Source organism: Poecile atricapillus, chromosome 3, assembly GCF_030490865.1.
Source record: "Poecile atricapillus isolate bPoeAtr1 chromosome 3, bPoeAtr1.hap1, whole genome shotgun sequence".
Lineage (NCBI taxonomy): Eukaryota > Metazoa > Chordata > Aves > Passeriformes > Paridae > Poecile > Poecile atricapillus.
Genome location: NC_081251.1, coordinates 26,143,745 through 26,166,295, shown reverse-complemented (window position 1 = coordinate 26,166,295; position 22,551 = coordinate 26,143,745). Strand labels below are relative to the sequence as shown.

Sequence of the window (22,551 nt, the reverse complement as noted above, 5' to 3'; positions counted from 1 at the left end):
CCTGAGCTCTTTGGGAACAGAATTCAGCAGCTGTTTGAGTCCTTGAATTAACTGAGTATCAACTGCTTCCTTCTTGTCAGTGTTATTTTGGAATGCTTTGCTCCTCTTCAAATATTTCTTTGCATTACCATCTCAGATCAGCGAAGACCTCATTAAAATATCTTGAGGGATACTTGGTTTTCTTATGTAAGTATAGTAGAAGATAATGAGATGGAAGAGAGAAAAAAATGATTTTCTTGAATTTGTCTTAGTAACAAAGAACAAAAGAAGCAGTATAGAAAATGCAGCAGGGGAAGGTAAAAGAATTAGAGTTTGATAAAATATTTTGGAGTGCTTTCACAGGCTTGTTTAATTTCCACAGAGCTATGTGAGTTTGCATATGTCAATCACTTTAAATTAATGCTTTGCTTTGATAATGGATGTGACTTAAGAAATAAAATTGTTTGCATAGTGCTCAGTATATGTAAATTGATACTTAAATGCTGCTGTAAGTATAATTACTTTAATAGCAAAAGGCAAAATCAAGTTGACTCACAGAATTTTTAATTAGATTAACCTAAGCCATTTGTGATTTAATACAATGGTGTCTACAAAATTAGATACTATATGCATGTATGTTAATCAGTCCATTGACACGCTGGATCCAAATTAACTTGTTGTTATAATTTCCTTGACTGATCAGAAATTTGTGTTTTATGATGTGTTTTATTTGCGTAGTCCACTAACATACATGGGAAAGATGCATTATTTTTATGGTTGGGTATTCAACCCTAACTTATCCTGTTCCTTGTTGACTTAGAGTTTATCTTGGCAAATATATCTTCTGGCAAAGAGAAATCTTTCACATAATATGAAATCATATTCAGCTCAGTAAGAGTAAGATGATGTGCATGGAAGTCCCACTGTATTACTATTTCTTTAGATATTCCTTTTACATTACAAACTCTTCAAGTCAGAAAAAAAGTTGTTAGGTTGCTGCCAGTTAGCAAAGAGCAGATGGTGTTTATTACTGTGACTGGTAAATTGTGCATCTGTGGGAGTAATAAGCCCAATTAGCCAAATGTTGATTGTGCTTTTAAGTGTTGTAGTCTTGGTACCTATTTCCATACCTGTGAGTATGCTCAGTATAAACTTCTTTGTGCACTTTGGAAAAATCTCAGTGGTGCACTTCTGCAGCCTTGAATTGTAGGCATTTGTAAAATACCATTTTAGATAATGTCTTGCAAATGAGCCAGTCTTAGACACACAATTCCAAGAATTCCTTATTACTTACTTTGTATTTTATTTTCCTGTAAATAGTAAAAGTTGACTACTTCAAGCTTGGCTAGAATGAATGTTAAAAGCCAGGTGGCTTCATGTCCTAAAGAATCCTCTTTCCCTTCATTCAATAAAATGAATAATAAACAAGCCCAGTACAAGGGAAAGTCATGTTTAGTTCAGCAAACTCTGCAGTTTTTAAACATATTGTTCTTCTTGTGCAGTTTCCCAGTAAGGAGCAGTGAGCCATCAAATAACTTCTCGACCTTTTACAGGAGTGGGTTGGGATCAGTCACAACCTCTAACAAGTGACCAGTTTGCTGACATCTCTAACCCCTCCCCAGCACAGGTTCATATAAGAAGCCTGAGAACCATTCCTGTTGGCCCTTGGCCTTCACCACTGCCCCAGCTGGGCTGGACAAATAGGGACAGAAGAGCAGTAATAATCCAGGTTGCAGGAGAAAGACACATAGAATAGTGAAATTGTTTGATTTGGAAGGGACCTTCAAGATCACCTGGTTCCAATCACCTTGGCTGTGGGCAGGGGCATCTTCCACTAGACCAGGTTGCTGAGAGCCCCATCCAGCCTCGCCTTGAACATTGGGATCTTCTTTCTCATCTGGAGTTACAAAAGCAGGCTCTGGTGTTGTATTTCTATCAGCAGAAGCTGGAGCTGCTGCACTTACTTTGAGTAGTAAAACCCTCTTTGATATCTGAGCCTGATGATTTTAATAGCAGCAGTTTCAGCAGTCACTTCCTCGCAATCCAGATAAGCAATACTTGCTACATACATCCAGTAAGGTCTGTTTTGGGTTTTTTAAGTATACTTGACAGCTCTTCAGGGTCAAGATCACGTCTTCCTGCATGGCTATGCAGTGCCTGGTACAGTGAGTCTCTCTGGATACTTCTGCAACTAAATAATAAAATCTTTGCAATTATCAGCTTGTTAATTGAGGATTTAATATAGATCCAGAACTTTAATTTGTTCCTTGGCTTTTCCTCAATTACCTCACCTTAGATTTAAGAACAAAACCACATAAAATAAAATGCTTGGGTGTTTTACAGATTAGCAGATTTTAATAAGTGACACTGCTAATACATGTATTAGAGCCTCCACATTTTCCTGACTTAAAAGTTTAACTAATAATGGTATATCAGAAACCATTTTTTTTCTTTTTATCAGAAAATTTATTTTCATTTTCATTTTAAGGCTCATTTAAATCACTTTATTTGAATGCCACAACTTGTTACCAGAATTCTGGCAGAAAACTGTTAAAAATGAAAAGTGAGAGGATATTTTTCCTATCTCAGTGTAGACTTACATCTAGAAGATTTTTGTCTGGAGTTGCTGACCATCTGTTTTATGGAGTTACGCTAAAAATATATTTTCACTGTAGATTTAGATGCTTGTAGTGAGCTAGTAAATAGCCAGGCAAGTATTGCAGCATCTTCTTCAAGCACACCGTAAATACAAGTTCCCAGCACTTCCCAAGATAAAAAAAAAGATGTAATAAAACCCCATTTATTTCTTAGGTAAATCTTCTAGTCACAGTTACTTTAATAATAACTTTGTTAATCGGATTTAATTTATTCTTGAAGCAATTCCTCTGAATTTTAAACCTGAAATTAATTTGGCCTAGAGTTTTCAAGAAGCTGTATGATGCCTTTGAGCATTGAATTTTTTTGTGCACAGCCTGGCATTGGGTTATTGTTTAAAGCCTAACACAGAGATGAGACCCAGTAGGTTCTGTAGGAAAGGACAGCTTTCTCCTTTTCTCCTTTGGTTCTGGGACTGCTGCAGAGACATTTCTGAGATCCAAGGCTGTAAGAAAGCAGTAGCACATGTTCTTTGGGGTAGATCTCCAGGGTACATTAATTTTCTGCTTCTGGTGTTTGCTGTCACTTGACATGCCCTGCTAAAGTAGAGCCTTGTAAAGTTCAGTCCTACCAAACAGGTGTCAGAAACTCTTCTCCAAGAGACGGCAAGCATCACATCACATTGCTGTAATAAAAAAATAATGCTGTATACTTATCTGGATGGGGCAAGCAACTACATATAGGGGGAGACAAACCTGGACTCTGCAGAATCTACTGAGGGGTAGGGTAGGGTGGGATGGGATAGGATGGGATAGGATAGGATAGAATAGAATAGAATGGAGTGGAGTGGAGTGGAGTGGAGTGGAGTGGAGTGGAGTGGAGTGGAGTGGAGTGGAGTGGAGTGGAGTGGAGTGGAGTGGAGTGGAGTGGAGTGGAGTGGAGTGGCGTGGCGTGGCGTGGCGTGGCTTGGCGTGGCGTGGCGTGGCGTGGCGTGGAGTGGAGTGGAATGGAATAGAAATAGAATAGAATAGAATAGAATAGAATAGAATAGAATAGAATAGAATAGAATAGAATAGAATAGAATAGAATAGAATAGAATAGAATAGAATAGAATAGAATAGAATAGAATAGAATAGAATAGAATAGAATAGAATAGAATAGAATAGAATAGAATAGAATAGAATAATTCCAGTAGGATAAGACCTACAATGCTCAAGTCCAAATGCCTGACCAGTTTAGGGCTGACCAAAAGTTAAAGCATGTTGGTACAGGCATTGTTATACAATGTTTATAATATATTGAGAAAAATAAAATTTCATTTCATAATAGTCCAGTACTGCATTAACATGAAGTCCACTGTGCATATCAAAACGTGAGATACTTTTGAAATAAATGCTGCTCTAAATTAAATGAACTATCAGAAATCCTAGAATAGGACCTTAATTATAGGCAGGTCTCAATCAGTAAGGTTTTTTTCAGGTGTGACTGTCTTTGTCTTCTCCCATTTTCTTTGGACCAGAACTGAATTTAGAAAGATTCTTCCCCACCCCTTACCCCCATCTTACTCTCCATGAATAAGGACAGGATTTTGTGAGGATAAGTAGCTCTGAAAATAGAGTGACACTTTGTCTCTCCACAAAGGAACTGATAGCAATGGTGAGCAAAACATGGGGAAATAATAAACCTGTTTTGTGTTGTCAAGCCAGGGCTATTTCTGTTTTGCTGCTTCTAGAAGAAATTAATTTGTTCTCCCAGTTCAGGGCTTTGTTCTGCATTATCTTAAAGCTGGAAACATTTGTCTTATCCCATTTGTTATTTATCTAGCTTTTCTTACTTCTATGAACATTGATCTGTGTATGAAACAGAAACAGCCACTGACACAAACCTGTTTTTTGAATGGTAAGCATATTCCTTGATTCTGTTGTAAAACCTTATTAAATCAGATTTTACAAAGTAAGAAGTGTTACAGTTCTAGAAGAAATGTATTTGGGCTGCATCAAACAGGGAAACAAGGATTCTGATAAATGTAAACATGTGTTTTCTACCAGTCATTACACTTAGCTTGAGTCTTGAATGCTCATGCTGTAAACTATACTTAGATTTGTTATACCTGTACTGAGGTAGTTTGAATAAAAACTTTGATGAAAACCGAGGAACCAGAGCTTTGGCTTTTTGGGCACCTTACTGTCTGATTGCTTGTGTGGGGTGAAGTGTGAAAATAATCAGGATGCAGATAAATCTGCTGAAACTGTGCGTATATATTGGTTGGGGAAGATGTTTGAGATAGTGGCTGTAGATAAGGGAAAGATCTATTGAGCTGTATTCTCTGTCAGGTTTTATTTTGCAGAGGAGAAGGTTTATTGCACAGCTCTTGATACACAAAGCATCATGTGCATTTGATTATAAGTAAAGCATCCCCTGCTTTCACCTGATCATTTTCCCCTGAAGACATGCATCATCTTCCCCAGACAAATGATAAAAAAATATAAGAAAATAATATACAAAATCTCTGCCATAAACCAGGAAAGGTTTCTGCAAGGAAATAGAAAGCCTAGCTTATGTTCACAAACATGATTGAAAAGTTAAGCCACCTATAAAGACATCTAGTAACACAACAATATTTTTCACGTGGAAGTTTGTTTGTTCCCCAGCAGTGAAAGCTTTCTGTTAATACTCTCTCTTCTATTTGTCAGCATTTCTCAGCTATCCTCTCCTAATATGACCAGATATTATCCCAGAGACTTAGAGCTAGTATTATTTGGAGAAAATTTGTACCCATGGCAGAACTGGATTGGATCTGAGATTGCAGAATAACATCTGCAGTTACAGCTGCTGAACCATGAATGTGTTTGTGTGCAAGGCTTACCATTATATGCAGTCCAGCTGCCTGAGTGTCCACATTTTCCTGCACTCTCTGTGCTCAGGTTGTATGTGTGTGCGTGTAGCTGTAACTGGAGCCTAAACTTTCCAGTATTAAAATCGGTTCTCCTAGCATTTCTTCATTAAAAAAAAAACAAACAAGACAAATGAAGTTGTGTTTCAGATTTCCTACATTTTGTGCTGTTAACTGAAACATCCTCCTTCTTATGTGCTGCTTTTACCTATATGGGAACATAGAGTATGTGATTTTTCACAAGTTATTGAGTCAGAGTTACTTTACCAGTACTTCCAGACCTTGAGGAGTTTCAGGGTTATAGATTGTGCTGAGGATATCCAGTGGTTCTAGACGTGCTGGGAAGACTGAGCACAACACTAGGATGCCAGATACAGTGCCGTGGCTTTGCTGCAACTTTAGACAAAACCAAACTGAGAGCAATTCAGTTTTTTGGTTGTAAATAACTTCTTCCTTCCTGTTATGTGTTTTGTAGATAGTGGATGAAATGTGAGTGTCTGTCTGCTACATAATCAATAGAATTAAAATCCCCAGCCACTTATTTCCTGTGAAGTGATTAAAATCCACTTAGTGCATAACATGGTCTATGCTGGCCATACTGCTCCTTTGCAGCAATATGTCAAGGTAATGATTATACAGTTTATGAAGTGCTTAAATGTAAATGGTCAACATAAATCTTCACAGAGTGTATTTTAATAGTTTTATTCCAATCAGAGGACAAATGTAGTCAGGCTTTGGTTGGACTTCTTGTAGTTTCCTCTGAAGTTGCATAATGTTACAGTTCTTTCACCTTTCAAAGGGTAGCTTTTCTTAATACTAAGAAACACTGGAAGGGTGCAGCAGGACATAGTTCTTGTCTGATTGGTGATGTATAATTGTCACAAAAGATTTGGTGATGTAACTTGTGACAGCCTCCCTTTTGCACATAAGAGGGTCCCTGCAGAGAAGCAAAAGTGCTGCTGTTTGCTCAGCCATCCCTAATAAACCCTTATATACACGGGTATATAAATGGGTTACTTTTGAAATCTTATTTTTATCAAGAGATTGTGTCTGTAATCTAGTATGAAAGTTCTGTTCTTGCAATTTCTTCCTCTTTGTTTTGTTTATTTTCATACAAAACTGAATAATCAATTTGAAGCCAACAACTTCTAAATCAAGATTTTCTTGGAAGAGGCAGAGCAACAGTTTGAAGACATAGGATTGTTGATACATTGATTGGGACAGTGACTCAAAATCCTACACTATTTTGAAGAGTTGATAGCTTATATTAAATCAACAGGTAGAGTTGGAAAAAGTCTGGTTTTGGAGCTTCAGATCATGCTAAATTTTCCTGCACATGTTATCACTTACTACTTCCCCCATGGACACATTATCTTGCAGAAATCAATTACTTTGTTTTCATGTGGCAGTAGATTTTACATATTTACATATTTATTTTTCCTGTGATTGCATACTATTTTCTTAGATAGTTTAACTAGTATTTGAAGGAAGTTAAAAATTATTTTTAATTAAGATACTGGACTAAAGGCCAGCTTGGGATTTGGAACATCTGGCATGATTCAGAGCTTGGGTGTTACTAACTTGGCTGATGCATTTGTCTTGTTATATTCTTGCTGGTTAAAGTGGAAACAATTGTTTCACGATTTTTTTCCATTTTTAAAATAGAAAGTAGTGCAAAACAAAGTATATTATAGCATCTGTATAGACTTTCGTGTGTATTTTTGACAGCAACATTTTCTTGATTCATATTCCTTATCGTCATGTTCTTTTTCCCTGAAATAAAACCAAGGAAGTCCTGATACAATGACACCCCTTTTGCTTTGGTGGAGCTTATTTTTTGTTGAAAGCCAGACCGGAATACTGTCTGTTCACACTTGAACATAATTCCAAAATATCTTAAGCAAGTGCTGATGATGTCCAGCCAGCTTCTGACGATCAGATACCGTAGCATTTTTAAAAGATGTTGTAAATAATAAAAAATAACAAATTTAAGAGACTATTGATTACAGAATAAACTACTTACTTAATAGACTCCCCCCTTTTTTGCTGCTTTGTGTTGACATGATATTAACACCTCATTTATTTATTGTTCTGTCTTCATATTGTCCTGTAGACATCTCTCCTCTTCACACAGAAGAAACTGTTGTATGTGTAGCATGAAGTATGCAGTTTAGGAATGTTAGCAGCATGGCAGACAAAGCTGTGTTCATTTTAGAAAATGCCCTTGAATATCTACCATGATCTATGGATTGTCATTTGTTCTGGTGCTGGCAAAACAGGTATTTGTAGCCGATATGCAAAACAGCACTTATTTTCAAGTTGGTGTGCAAGACATCAAATCCTAAAGATCTATCTGAAACTCTAACTTTGCAGGATATGTTAATTTCCAGTAGAGCTGGCTAACTTGGGAAAGAACCTAGGCATTCTCTGAGTTTCACCAGTACAGTCTCATGAGCAAGTATCTTGTTTAGCAGTTTACTAAACCTAGCAGCCACTGGCCTGTTAGTCCTAGAGAGAATCCTCCCAGGGGTCAAATAAACCATAAATGCTTTTACTGTCCTTCACACTAGATGAGTGAACATCTTGGTTCTCCAGTCTTGTATCTCTGTCAATTAGGCTCAAAGCTAAGTAGGAGTATTTGTTTTAAAGGAAAGTAGAATTTTCTTGTTTAATCATCATGTTTATTTATTAAGTTTTTTGAAAAGTACCCGTGGGTCTAAAAGAGTTCTCTTATTTTCATTCTAGTTCAATTTTGTTGGGAAATTGCTTGGACCAAGAGGAAACTCTTTAAAGAGGTTACAAGAAGAAACAGGTGCAAAAATGTCCATCCTGGGAAAAGGATCCATGAGGGATAAAGCTAAGGTACTGTGTCTGGATTCTGATTGCAATTAGTATTGAAGCATATGTTGTTTTAGGTGTTGCACTTAGATTGCCTGTCTGTTTATTAATGGCTCAATTAAAAGGCCTATAATAGACTCTTAACTCCAAGGCTAGTTTGTTTTTTTCAAGTCACATTATTTGCTTCAATACAATTTTTTGCTTGATATGCGAACCTTGCTTAGACCTTCACAGTCACTAAAATACCACTGTTACTTAAATAGTTCACCTAAAAGAGAAACCAGATAAAAATTCATTTGTTCTGAGAGAAGTAATTTTCTCCTGTGAAAGAGGATACATACATACATACAGCTTGTATGTATCACTGCTTTGGTGTACATAAATGAGTTTTCTTCTTTGTTTTCTGTTTCTTTAGAGCTGGGGTTTTTTTATGTTGAATATTTATTCAGGGTATAGTTTTAGGAAAAGATAACAAAGTGGTCATTTTGCTTAAGTGTGTGTAAAAATGAACTATAGATAAAGAAAAAGAAAAGGTGTTTGGAATTATAGCCTGGTCAAAGTCACTAAGTAATTACTTGCTGGTAAATGTTACTCCTCCTCAGTCAGTTACCCACACAGTTTATACACTGAACATGATGTTCTGAGGTATGGAATATCCCTTTGGCCAGTTTGGGTCAGCTGTCCTGGCTGTGCTCCCTCCTGGCTTCTTGTGCAGCTCCTCACTGGCAGAGCACGAGACACTCAAAAGTCCATGGCTTGGGGTAAGCACTACTTAACAACAACCCAAACATTAGTGCCTTATCAATATTATTCTCATACTAAATCCAAACACAACAGGGTAACATTTACTAGGAAGAAAATTAATCCTATCCCAGCTAAAACCAAGACATTAAGGAAGCTTTCACATATATTTGAGCCAAAGAACAAGTACTGATTGCATTTTGATGTCTTCTTCTAGAGTCTGTAGAACAGCAGTATCATGGTCAACTGAGAAATAATGACTGCTAATTTCACTGTATTTAAACTATATATAGCCTCTAGTAATGTTGTGCATTTCCTTTCTGTCACCCCTGTCATTAATCTCAGTAGCTAAAATAATTAAAACAGTAATATGCCAAAATAAAGGAAAGACCAATCAGGATTGTTTGGTAGTCATTATTTGGTTTTGGTAATGTGTATCAGCAATCATATAGACACTAAGAGGTCTGAAATCTGAAAATGCAATACAAAAAAAAAAATAAACCCACAAACCAGAAATTAGGCACACATATTGTATTTAATTTTTCAGAGTTTTCTTTATGACATTTTAGTCAGACATTTAGTGAAAATTCAGTTACAATTATAAGATAATAAATGTTGAATACACTAGTGCTTTTATTTCCAGGTAAAATACTTAAATTACTTACGTCTGACAACTGTAACCATAAATATTTCCCTGGATGAGAGAATGTGTGTGCTGCTAAGTAGCAGTAATTTGCATCAGTACTACATCCGATGCCCACTCACTCCATTCTCAGCCACCCACTCAGATTTTTATTGCTCAGAGCATCAGTTGCCCAGGCAGGGGAGTGTAAAGGTGTTTAAACACATTAATAGACAGGCTAAGATTATGATTTTGATAGTGGTCATTCCTCAGATCAAATAATTTGATTTTCATCTGATCATAATGAAAAGTGCCAGCATGACAGGTGTTACATTCACTCATAAGTATGTCAGCAAAATTTGGGCTATTTTCTGTTCCTATTCAAAAGGTTTTTAGTCCTTAAGAATAATCTGAAATTGGGTGTGAGCTTACTGGAAACTCATTCATATAAGACTGGTGTAAAAAAAATGAAGTTTTAGGGTAAACTGGCATTAAATATAGCAGTCATGAAAGCGATTTCTGTAGAGAAAGGCTCATAAGCAATTTATCTTAATCCAATATAGACATTACTGACTCTAAAGAGACCAAAATCCCTGTGCAATTACAGTGAGAGGTAGGAATTTCCTGATCCGTGTACATTACTGTTAGCAGTTCCTAGCAAAAGAGTGTGAGAATGATCATGGGATGGGTAATAGTTGCAATTAGCATTTCAGAGAGGCTATTATAGGTTGAGATACTGGTAAAATGTAAAGAAAATATGTTTGACATGTAGCATAAATAATGGTGTGAATTGCTACATTGCTAAGGAAAATACAACTTGCTCTGGTTAGAACAGTTTTCTTGTCAAAAGACAGTGCAGTAGTATCATTTATGCAGTACTTTTTTACTGATTTAAATACAAATTACCAAAGTCTGGAGGCTTTTTGTGGGTTTTTTGAACCATAAAAGAAATCAGTTTATGTATATTGGCTGATAGATCTTTGTTTTGCAGGAGTATTCAAGAAAAATCAATGTAATTTCTCTCTAGAAACTAGAATTTCCTTAAAGCTGCCTATATTATGCCATGAGCTATAACAGTCCCCAGACAGACTGTGGGCACATGTGCCTTCCCCCTCCAGTCTGGTGCAGCTGGATGCTGAGTTGCATCAGAGAAGCAGAAACAGAATTTCTGCTAAAAAGTTCTAAATACATTTATGCCCTATATCCATAGATAGTTAAATCTTCAAAAAGAACTGAGCTGCTGATTTGACGTTTTTTTAGTGCCAAAATGACAGTAGTCATTCTGGAAGTTCTTGGCTCTAGAGTGAGCTGCCCTGGCTAGAGTCAGTGATTTTGGTCATACACAGGGACAGTTTCCGTGCCTAGGAAGTGGATTGTATCAGTGGAGGTGTGTCTGTTCTTCAGAATTTCTTTATCTTCTTTAAAGAAACCTGTGGGTAAATTTTAGAGACTGAAGACTTCAGGCTGTTTCCTTCCAGAGCAACAGGGAACACTTGTTAACAGTTGTCGCCCTGAAAACTCAGCTTCTGAGCTTACTGACATGGTTTTCTAAAGACTTTCCCAGGACAGTAACTGTAAACATAGATATGTGTACATTCTTTCTGTTACAAAATCAGAAATCATAAATTCTGTTACAAAATCATGGCATCTCTCATGGCCAGTGCAGTGAGAAAGTGTTATCCTGACCATCCAATCCCTGGCCGTGGTCAGCAGCCTATAAATCCTGGGAGGAAAAATAAACTTTCTCTTTCTTTCACCACACCTTGACCTGTGTCCGTGTGATGTATTCATCTTCAGCGGTAACAACAGTGACTTGAGATTTGAGTATCTGCTGTGCCTGCAGTGTGGGAACAGGACAGATTAATTTGAAAATGCAATGCAACCTTCCTAAAAAATGTGTATTATGAACAGCTCCAATTGTGCGCAAAATATCATAGATCTGATGTATGCCACAGAAAGTTGTCTTAGAAGTTACTGAAGAGATGCCCAAGTATAATGGCATCAGTAATTTTTTTTTATTCTTTTAAATTTTTTAAGAACATTTTTATTTTAAAAATTACCTAAAGGAGTCTGTTTGGAAGAGCAGAATAAACTAAGAACAAGATAATGTTTCAATTTTTCTTTAATAATATATTAAGTGTTAGACAAAGAAAGAATTTGTGTTACTTTTCATTTTGTTAAAAAAATGAAAAATAATTTTTTAACCTGCGTATCTTTTCCTGAAAACTCATTGTTCATCACCTGCAAGACTTTCAGAAGAATGATCAGTTATTTAAACTAAAGGGGGTCACACTGTCTTTGCTCTAGACATATTTTTGAACCGCATTTTGCTTACATAGAACAGGATTTTGAAATTAGTGTCCTGTTAACAAGGTTATATATTAGATTAAAAAAAGCTAAAACATCAATTTTTACAGTAGCACATAAGCTGCCAGACACACATGAAGGAAAACTTAAGTCAAAGTGTTTGCATTGAATCTTCTGCATACTAATGTATAATTGCCATTCCAATTTAAAACTTTCTAACGTAGAGAAATCCTGTCAACACCATTTCCTATTTTGTACACTATCTGTTTATTAGCCATTTCTCTCATCACTTAACCGTCCACTTACTTATGTCTTTTTTCCTGGCTATTGAAAGGATTTTGTTATTAAAGATTCATGTTGTCTTCCTATGAAACATGGAAAATTAGAGAACAAACTTGCAGTGCTGCTTTAAAAAAACACATAAACTACTTCTCTGTGACTCAGTGTTTAGTCAGCTACTGAGAACTTTTAACTGCTGCCTTCTTCAAGTTTCAGTTTTTGTTAAAACTAGTTCATAAGGAAAGAGGAGATAATTGCAGCCCAACTACGTGCTTTTCATTAATCTGTGGATTAACTGCTTTCTAAAGAAGGTCCACTGTCACTGGACAACAGATCTTTATGTTAAACAGAATTTGTTTCATTACCTTTTCTTTATAAGAAATACCAAGCGTTAAAAATGTGTTTGCAACTAAAAATATCTGAGATCAGCACACAGAGAAACTACTGAGATACAATTATTAGCATGTTGTCTTTAGGGTGGTTTTTAACAGCTGTGTTATGTGAATGCCTTAAAAAATATTTTGAAAACATGGGCTAGTTACAGTGTGAACTGGTCTCTTCCATGCAAATTCTAAGTGCTGTGAGGTCTATCCTGCAACCCTTAAATAAATGTTTCAATACCTTACAGGATTAAGTCTATATGTAATTCAAATAATGCCCAATAGCTTTTATGTTTGTTTTTTTCCATTAGGTCATGACTACCATGGTTGTAGTGTCCTAATAGTGGAGAGCTAGCTCACTGATAGGATTCTCTTGACTTCGTTGTTTTTTTAAAAGAAGTTATAAATTAATGGCTCAGATATCCCAAAAGTTGCAAAAGGAAGATAAAAAGTTGCAAGTTTTGTCTATAGGATGTTGTTGCATTATATTTTTTCCCAGTGCTATTGCTTCACTGAAATGTGAGATCAAAGGTGCTGTCTTTAGTGTCCAGAGTTTTAAAAGCTTTTGAGTGTCACTGGCTGTCAAAATGTTTAAGGTCATGCAGTATAGGTAAATATGCAATATTTTTTCCAAGTGAGAGTGGCAGCATTTTCTAGAAGAACAAGAAGTTACAAAAGACTTTAGAAAGTTAAAAAAAAACCACAAAACTAACCAGAAATCACCCAGAGGTCCATTGCACCAAATTTTACACTGGTGCCACCCTACCTGTGCTGGTAAGGTTTCTTGCTCTGGCTTATGGCAATGGTAGTTTGGCTCAGTGTGTTGCCAGGAGTTTCAGCTCCTATAGCTGGAGATAGAAATTTTTGAATTCCTATAAAGACTCCATTTTAGTTTTTTAAAAGATAACCTTTAGGTTTAATTCCAACCTGCTGGGGATTGGACTTTATGCAAAATCTCTGAAATGTTAATTTCTTAGGCAAGGTATTTCTGTTCTCTTGAAGTACTCCTTTATCATCTTCAGCTGGAGAATCTCTAAGGCCAAGATAGAGCAATGTGTGGCATTTAATTTAGAAAACTAGCTCACAGCTAGGAGCATCAATAGCAGTTTTAAATCTCTAATTGCTGCTCGCCCATTTTGTCTTTTTCTGTTGGGTTTTCCTTTTTTTGTGCTTAAAAGTTGTAAGGACTTTTTATTGCTACAGACACTATACCTTACAGCTTACAGCCATTTCACCCCACAAACAGGTTTATGAGCAAGAGCAGAAGTGGGCCCTCAGCTTGCCTTCAAGGTGTGAGCAAAAGTTACAACAGGATACTGCTTCTGCTGCAACAGGTTTTTGTAGCTCCATCTTCCTGATATGAACTGCTGTGGGGCCGTAAGGATCATAACAAACAACCAGCAACAAAGAAAAGCACCAGGAAAAGGAAACAAACAAAAAGCAGAGCACATATTTTGAAACTGAGATCTTCAATGACTATTTGTAAAAGGATGTTAACTCTTTAAATTCTACTGTAATCTGCATTATCTCAGTTCTTTTCTTTAAGTGGGCATGTCAAAAGCTGCCGAAGGGTTTCACACTCTAAAGCTAGGTTTTTACTTGAAAAAAGTATTCTAAATAAAATACTTTCTCCTTATGCAGAGAAAACATGAATCTGTTGGCAGGCACAGATTAAAGGAAGAGATCATCTTTATCACTATTTCCTCCAGTGTTACTTGTACTCTAGCAACTTACAGCTGCTCAACCACCCCAGTTTCTTGGAAAATACCTCTGTGTCTCACCCCTAGGGAGTTGTAAATCCCTTTTTTTCTCTCATAGGGAGGGGCAGTGTGAGGTAGATACAGATCACAGGCAACATTTCTTAGAATAGCTGTTATTCTATGAACTTGTACTGAATCTTTTAAGTATTCACTAAAGGCAGATAATTATTCTCATAAGCTATCCCCCTCATTGAGTCTCACCTCTGAATTGTAGTCTCACGATTACCTGGTTAGAGCAACATTTGGGAAGGCAGCTCAACTATATACTCAGAAAATAGAGGGCGTTAGTGGCAGGTCAATGATAAATGTTCAGAAAGCCTATCAGAGGATCCTTTATTTCATCAGAGGCATATGTGATCCCACAGTGTTCATCTGCATGGAGCAGTCATCTTGGATACAGGCCGAGTTCCAGACCCACATGGACACAAATGTGTGCTCATTCACCAGCACCAGTAGTCTCCAGGACTTGCCAGTCCTTGGGAAGCTTTCATGCACCACTTTCTCAGCACATACTTTTCATGTCTTTGACTTTCTTCTTTCTTCTTCTTGAAAATGTTTTTCCATCTAAACTTACAGTTGCCTATAGAATCAATTTGTGACAAGTCAGTGGATGAGACATGAATGAAAAATGCTTTTTCCATTGCTTCTCTTAGGGGTCTTACGTCAACACGCTGTCTGCCCCTTATGTTTCACCAGTTCCACAGATCTGTACAAATCAGCTTGTTTCCAGAAGGTTGTTCCTTCTCTTTTTTTCAGAAAACTCCATGTTACCCAGAGTGCAACACCTAGAAAAAAACAAGTTGTCTTTTCTGCTTCTCAGCCACATCCTTTTAACTAAATGTGTACTTTTTGACATCACAGTAAACTGAGTGCTTTCAGTCATTTATCCTCCCTCTGGCACAAAAAGAATATGTTTATTCAGTGAGAGTCTTTCTAGATGGGGAGTCGTAAACCTCTTATTTTCTTGTCATATCTCTGCATATTTTGGTTTTTATGCCTCTTGCCTGTCTGCCATGGATGTGGTGCTACAAATGATCTTGGAAAAGACGACAGTCCTGTTGTCTTTCCCAAGATCATTTTAGCACCACATCCCTGGCAGAGAGGAGCATCTTCTGTTTAATAGTTTTTGCAGGTTCCATTAGTTACCTTTTTGTCTGGCTTGCTGGCTGAAGTGGAATCAAGCTCAAAAATATGAGCCCATTGAGCCAAAATGGTTAACTGGCCCCACTGGGATAAATTCTTCTCTTCCTGGTATTCAAATGATCCGATCTGCATACCTAATCCAGGAGATGCTTTGTGGTAGATAGTTCCATATATATAAAATAAAGCTCATCTGTGTTAACAGGCATCTCCCAGTAACTTTGGGTTTGGAACCTGGCTAGAAAGAGCAATCCCTCTTTTCCTTCAATTTATTCAGTTTCAAATGATCTGCAGCACAAAAGTCTCTGGCTTTGTCAGTTTGTGCTATAAAATTTTGGAAATCCATTTGTTTCCATTTCAGTTGTTTCTTTGCAGTATAGATTTTTCCTTACAAAGATGGTTTGTTATATTTATGTCAAAGATTTACAGTGTTTTCTCTGACATCCCTCTCTGAATTTTAGAATGGATTTAAGCACATAGTCCACCTTGCTGCAGAGAAAACAGCCTTTTACCCAATTCTTTTTGGGTTAAGGACTTAGGTCTGCTTTTTTTGACTGGATGGGTAACTGCTCTGACCTTGCTTAGAGGGGCTAGGCTTAAGGTAAGCTTTTTGAAAGCTTTGTTATCTGTAGGTATAAGTGGAGAGAGAAAGAAAGATGTGTGTGTGAGATAGATTGCTCCAATTCATGGCTGAGCATTAAGTCTCTCTATGTTAGCCAGTTCCTTCTGTTTTTTCCTACACAGTGACTAGGGATATCTGTCTAAACCATTTTAAATTCCCATGCTATTTAATGTTCAATTCTTCTATCCCCAAAAGATGCACAGTCACTTCCAAAAATCTCAAGATCTATTTGTAACTCATTTTCTAAATGTTTCTACACATTGGTAGGATTTGCATTGTTAATTGCGTTGACATCACTTACATTTTAAGAAGAATATAGCTCAATTAAAATTACTTTGCTGTTATCACCAAATTAGTCCATAGTGTTCCTTTCACTTTGATGTAAAACCCACTGCCTTCTCCAGTAATACTTGAATAAAACTCCAGAGCATTCCATGTCCTAAATGGGGATGATGTACCACCTTTTTATTTTTCTGCTGAGTTTCATGTAGCATGTAAAGACAAAGCATCAGTACCAAACCATCTTTGGTTTGGAAAAGCATATCTATATTGGAAAAAGATAGCTGTATCAGAGGCCACCCCATCACTGCTTCCTGCCCATACATGAGGCAGTGCGTCTCCTTGTCTCTGCAACAGTGACTTCCACTTTGAGTCTCTCAAGTTGTAGAAAAGTCTTTTCTCTAGAAATGTGGCTTGTGGTTTGTGCTGCCTCTAAGCTCTGACCTGCACTTCTGAATTTAGCTCTGAAGGCTGGGCACTGGCGCACTCTGTTGACTTCTCCAGTCAAGTCCCAGTTCTTCTCTGCATTTCCTACCTGGGCACTGTCAGAGTATGTGAATGGGACTTTTTTTGCCTCTTTAGAGAAGTCATATATGTTTCTCAGTAAGCAATTTGTTCCTTCTCTCATGGCAGCTGGAAATTTTTTAGTTGCACTTCTGTAAAAAGTAGTACTTTTGAGTTTGTATCAGCAGACTTTTACAGCATTCTCATATTATAGCTACAGCCCAATTTACTGCAGCTTATTTTTTTGTAATTAGATACTCACATGTACACTGTGTCAGTTTCTGAAAAGGGACATAGATTGTTGCACAAAGTAGATGTTATTCCTCAGTATTGGAGTTTATTTTCAGTGGTGCAAGATCTGGACTATAATCAGTCAAGAATTATCCATCAGGAATTGCTGGGTCACAGGAGCATCACATTTATCTCCTGACCGCTTCCTATCCAGCATCTCCCTGAGGCAAGGGTAACAGAAAAGACCTTGGTGAAGATTGCTCTGGTGGCGTTTTGCTCAGTAAATATTCCCCAGGAGAGAAAAATCCTAAATTGAACAAATGAAAAAAAACCCTTCATGTCCTTTTTGTCTCTTAGAGACAAATTTTGGACTATAAACTATTTTGGACTATAAAGGCTGTAAATACTGGAAACAGTCTGCCTCACTGATTCTGTAACTTGTCTGTGATTTCTTGAAAAAGGCTAGAAATAGCAGACTATTTGTGCAAGTCTGTGTCCTTATTAAAAGAAACCAAATTGAAGTCTCCGATCTTTTTGATATTATTGTTTTAATGAATTTGTTTGGTATTAAATAAAAAATTACTTACATTTCTTCATACACATTGAATATTGAAACACAAGGTTTTATTTTAAATTTGAAAATTTAAATTGGCATAAAAATTGAGATTATCAATTTCAATCTTCTTTAGACTTGTATTAATTATTGATGAAAAATTAAAGTTCATAGATTGGTTTCATGCCAAGACAGGTTAAAACAACCACGAAAATAGGACACTCATTTGAGTACTTTAAATGTTTGTAATTTAAATAAAATTTGAAAAATTGTTGGAATACTCTATTTTGATGCTTAAGGAGGTCCATAAGATCTTCTCTAACACTTTCAGGTTCCCAGAACTGCATTTCTTGTACTGCTGAAGCCAGTGGCAGTTTTGCCGATGACCTGTGCAAGGAAAAAACCACTCAGTATTTAGCTGAGTAAGCAAATGAAATTCAAATGCAATCTCCTATAGTTCACTTATTAATTTTTAGACTAGAGCTCCAGTCTGAAGAGTGACATTGTAGGGATTTAGAGTGGTTGCAGGGATTTAACAAGATATAGAAATGCAAGTATTTCCTACTAGCACAATTCATGTAGTGATATGATGCTTCCATGTAATTAGTGATGACATTTTCAAAACAGAATAGCCAAGAGGGCAATTCAGCTGTGTTAAATATTTCATACTCTGGGTCTGATAGTTAAGAAAATTGCATTGTCCTCACAGAAGAATTACATTAGACCTCAAGCAGATGCTGTTTTATTACTGGTGTAACACAGTGGTGATATTAAAAGTCTTTATCGCCTCCCTTGAATGTAATGTTAAAACAGACTTAAATATTTTGTAGTTCTGACAGGACATTTGTAAGACCTACACTTGCGTTTAAAAAGATGGGACACATTCTTTCCTTTCTGCAAAATTAGGTTGCTTCCAAAGGGCAAAACATTGAGGTAGTGCTTCAGCTTTATTATTTCTGAGTTGAAGGTAGTGCAAGACCATGAAACTTTGAAGAAGGTAAGGCAAAGAGGTGGCAAGAGAGCAATATGGGAAGGGTAAAGATAGCCCTTAGCAAAGAAAAAGTTAACATGCTTTCTGTTTTGTCAACTTGTAAATGTTTATTAATTTTTCTACCTGAAAGCTTTAAAGTTTAAATTTTTTGTTTGTGGTATATTGGAAGATTTTCTAAATATCTCAGCAAAATAAACAAAGCTATGTACACATGTATTATGCATTAGAAACAAGCTGCCAAGTGTCTCAGCTGCAGTCTCCCCTCTGCCTGCAGTGGTGCCAATTTGACACCCAGAAGTATGAGTTTCACATCCAGACCTGTGCCAAACTCTTCTGGATTTCAGCTCACTTGTATTGCATTGAGAACCAGTTGGTGCTTGTTGACAGTGTCCTGTAGCTGCCACTGTCTGCTGGGGCACTCCTGTGCCTCACATCTCCCAAGAGGTTTGATTGTGTGACCATGCCCCAAACTGGGAGATCCCCTTCTCCTGCACATGCCATTTGCAGTCCTGAATGGCATTGTCAGGGTGAGTCCTGGCACTAATGTCCCTGCCCGTGGAACAGGCAATAACTTTTCTTAAAAAAAAAAAAAAAAAAAAAAAAAAGGAAAAAAAAATAAAGCAGCACAATCATATGTGAGAGATGGGAAGATAAAAAAAAAAGGCAAGGAAATTAAAGTAAATTAACTCAATTGCTTACAGCAATTCGGGGGACTGAATAGGTTTTTACATTGATGTTTTTTCCCATCTATACTTTTTCAGAACAGTGACTTATATTCCAAAGATTTTATTTATCTACATGCAGCTTTATAAAGACCAGGTTTGATCTTGCTGAGTTTAGTTTTATGATGATTATTCTTCCTCTTTTATATATAGATAAACACAGAAAGAGCTGCTTTGAATTATTTGTAGCAATTACATGAAATCCCAGTTTTCCATGCATAATGTTATCTGTACTCTTGAGGATCATGATAAATACTTTTAATATACTTTAATGGGCTGCTTTTACAAGGAATTTTGCATTGCCACAATAGAGGCAGCATTACAGTAAATTAAATTACAGTGCACACAATTAAATAGAATAATGAAAAAAAAAAAAAAATCAGACTTGGAGCAACAACTCTTTGGAGTCCCCTGAAATTCAATTCCACGAGAAACATAATGGAAGAAGATGGTGAGTAGAATTTAGATAGCTAAGTTAGATATTATTTACTTTGTAATATCTCCATCAGGGATTAATGTTCTCTTATTCAGAGGCATTGATTAGTCTCTGGATCATTTTTCAGATTGATTACTGTTGTAATGTAGCAATCCTTTTTCATTTATCTACCCAACATCAGTACAACTTCAGAGATACAACTTCATCGCAGTACAGTTGTTATGCAATCCACAATAATTTGTGGCTTCTCAATAACAGCTTTAAGGAAATCTGTACAGATTTAATTTGAGTTTATAGCCATTTATTACAAGAAAAAACACCCCATATTGCTTTCATCTTCTGTGAAAAAAAACTTCTCTGACAGAGAAGTATTCTCTGACTGGCTTCTTTCCAAGTATGCTTGAGTGTGAGGTATGTTCCTGTTCTATGAAACGTAGCTAAAGTAAAGCATATGTACAGCTCTGACAGTTATGTTTTGAGTATGCAGAGAAATCAAAAGGTATAATATTAGCATTGCAGGTGATATTATCTACTTTTTCCTAATTTTTGTAGTTTCTGTTATTTTGATTGGAGGTGAACAAGAATTCAATCCAATTTGGAGCTGGCACTTGGAGTCTGGAATATAAAGTTTTCTTTAAGTTCTCACCACTGTGTGACTTTGCCTTTATTTCTCAGATTCTTACTTACCCTAGAGTAAAGGGTAACAGCTCTTGTCCATCTAATTTAGAGGTGTCTACAGAGACACCTCTAAATATAATTTGTTGATAATTTTAAATCTTACAAATGCAGCATGTTAATGCACTAAATTCAGAGTTTTGTGAGTGTAGATGAATGAGCTATTGTCCATAAGGAGTATATCCCATACTTAAGGACATCTGTGGAGGTGCTCAAGGCTTTCAGGCTCTTTTGCCATTTTTTTTATTGATACAATATTGTATCTATATGTGAACTCAGATATTGCATTGGGTTGAATCAGATCAAGTCTATTTATAATACAAAATAGAATTTTATTTCATTTAAATTTTAATATTTAATTTAATAATAAATAATAAAATATGTTAATAATATAATAAATATAAATAATATAAATAATATGAAACAATAAAATTAATAATATTTAATTTAAATTCTGCATTTTTATTTTTGCAGAATTTGTGGAGGAGACAAGAGGAGTAGCAGCTAGTGATTAAAATCAAGACAAAGCCTTACCCTAATCCCTGCCTCCTGTCATCATCTTCCTTTCACAGTCTCTGAGAAATTTCTTTGAAACCAGGTCATTAGAAGTAACCCTGGCACTTTCTGGATCCTGATCTCATAAACTGTGTTTAGAAGACATAGAAACACAGCTGGGATGTTTTTAGTTTACGAATGTGCAAATGCTTTGCTGAATTTTGGCCTTACAGGCAAATCTTCCTTTCCTGTGCTTGCAAACCCTGCTGTGAAAGTCAATGGCTGCACCGTATGTTTGTTCTTTGGTGCTGCAACAGATGAATGATTTAGGGGGTGTCTGTCTATAAACTCGAAAGAGTTCACTTAAGAGTAATTTTTATGAAGTGAGGAAGAAAAATAAATAAAAACAATTCTGTTTCTCTCTCCAGCTACAGGTTCTGCTTCATCTCCTCTTATGTTAAAAAAGTCTGTTACCAAATGCTTTTTGTCTGCCATGAGAGAAAAAGCAAAATAATATTTTTTTTGTATTATGTTGTTAATCTTTCTCCAGGGATCAGTTTACAGAATGAGGGGATATAGGGAATGTCCAGCAAGTTTTACTCCCTTAATTAAAAAAATAATTAGCCATTTATATAACTTTCAACTCTAGCGTAACGCCGGTTATATTGAGTTTCTAGCTGTTAAGAGGCTTGATCCAAAGGTACATATGTAAGTCCGAAATTAATGTTTCACGCTTCCTAAAAGTGATGTAGCAAATGTGTACTCTTGAATAGTTTGACAATAAATTATTCATTCTGTTTTATTATTTCAAGGTCAAACCCTGGGTGTCAACTGTTGCAAACAGAATTAATATTTTAGTTTGTTCTTTTGAACATTTAGCTGCAATTGCTAAAACATGCTCTACAGAAATGAATCTCTTGCAATCCGAACCCAGTTAGATATAGGAAGCTTTTGTTTCAACTCCTTTTAAGTAGAAGGTTCAATCATGATGCTGAAAAGTGTGTCTTAAAAAAAAGATGTGATATTAAACCTTGAATTATTTTTTTTTCTGTCCCCTTTATGATTCAGACACTGGATAATTTGTGATGAGGACCTAATTGCAGCTTTCCAGTAGCTGAAGGGAGCCTGCAACAAAGATGGAGAGAGATGATTCATTTGCAAGAGCCCGTAGTGGCAGTAAAGGGATGATGACTTCAGACTGAAAGAGGGTGGGTTTAGATTAGATATTAAGAAGAAATTCTTTACTGTGAGGGTGGTGAGGCATGAACAGGTTCCCCGGGGATGTTGTGGATGCCCCATCCCTGGAAGAGTTCAGTGCCCTTTTGGATGAGGCTCTGAGCAACCTGGTTTAGTGGAAGACACCCCTGACCATGTCAGAGGTGTAGGAACTAGATGATCTTTAAAATCCCTTCCAAACCAAACCATTCTGTGAGTCCATGACTGTGATATGAGTCATCTTTTACAATTCCTGTACTTGAAATGGGTATCTTTGGTTTTGTCTGTTTTCTA

The 22,551-nt window shown here is 36.4% G+C and overlaps 1 protein-coding gene across 2 annotated transcripts in view; it reads left to right on the top strand.

The window, feature by feature from the left end:
* The window catches only part of KHDRBS2 (KH RNA binding domain containing, signal transduction associated 2), a 315,240-nt gene that overhangs the window by 104,449 nt on the left and 188,240 nt on the right, over positions 1 to 22,551 (top strand). For both annotated transcript variants that reach the window (XM_058835324.1, XM_058835325.1), the window contains exon 3: positions 8,213 to 8,329. In XM_058835324.1, the coding sequence (XP_058691307.1) occupies positions 8,213 to 8,329 (117 nt within the window). The remainder of the gene's footprint in view (positions 1 to 8,212; positions 8,330 to 22,551) is intronic.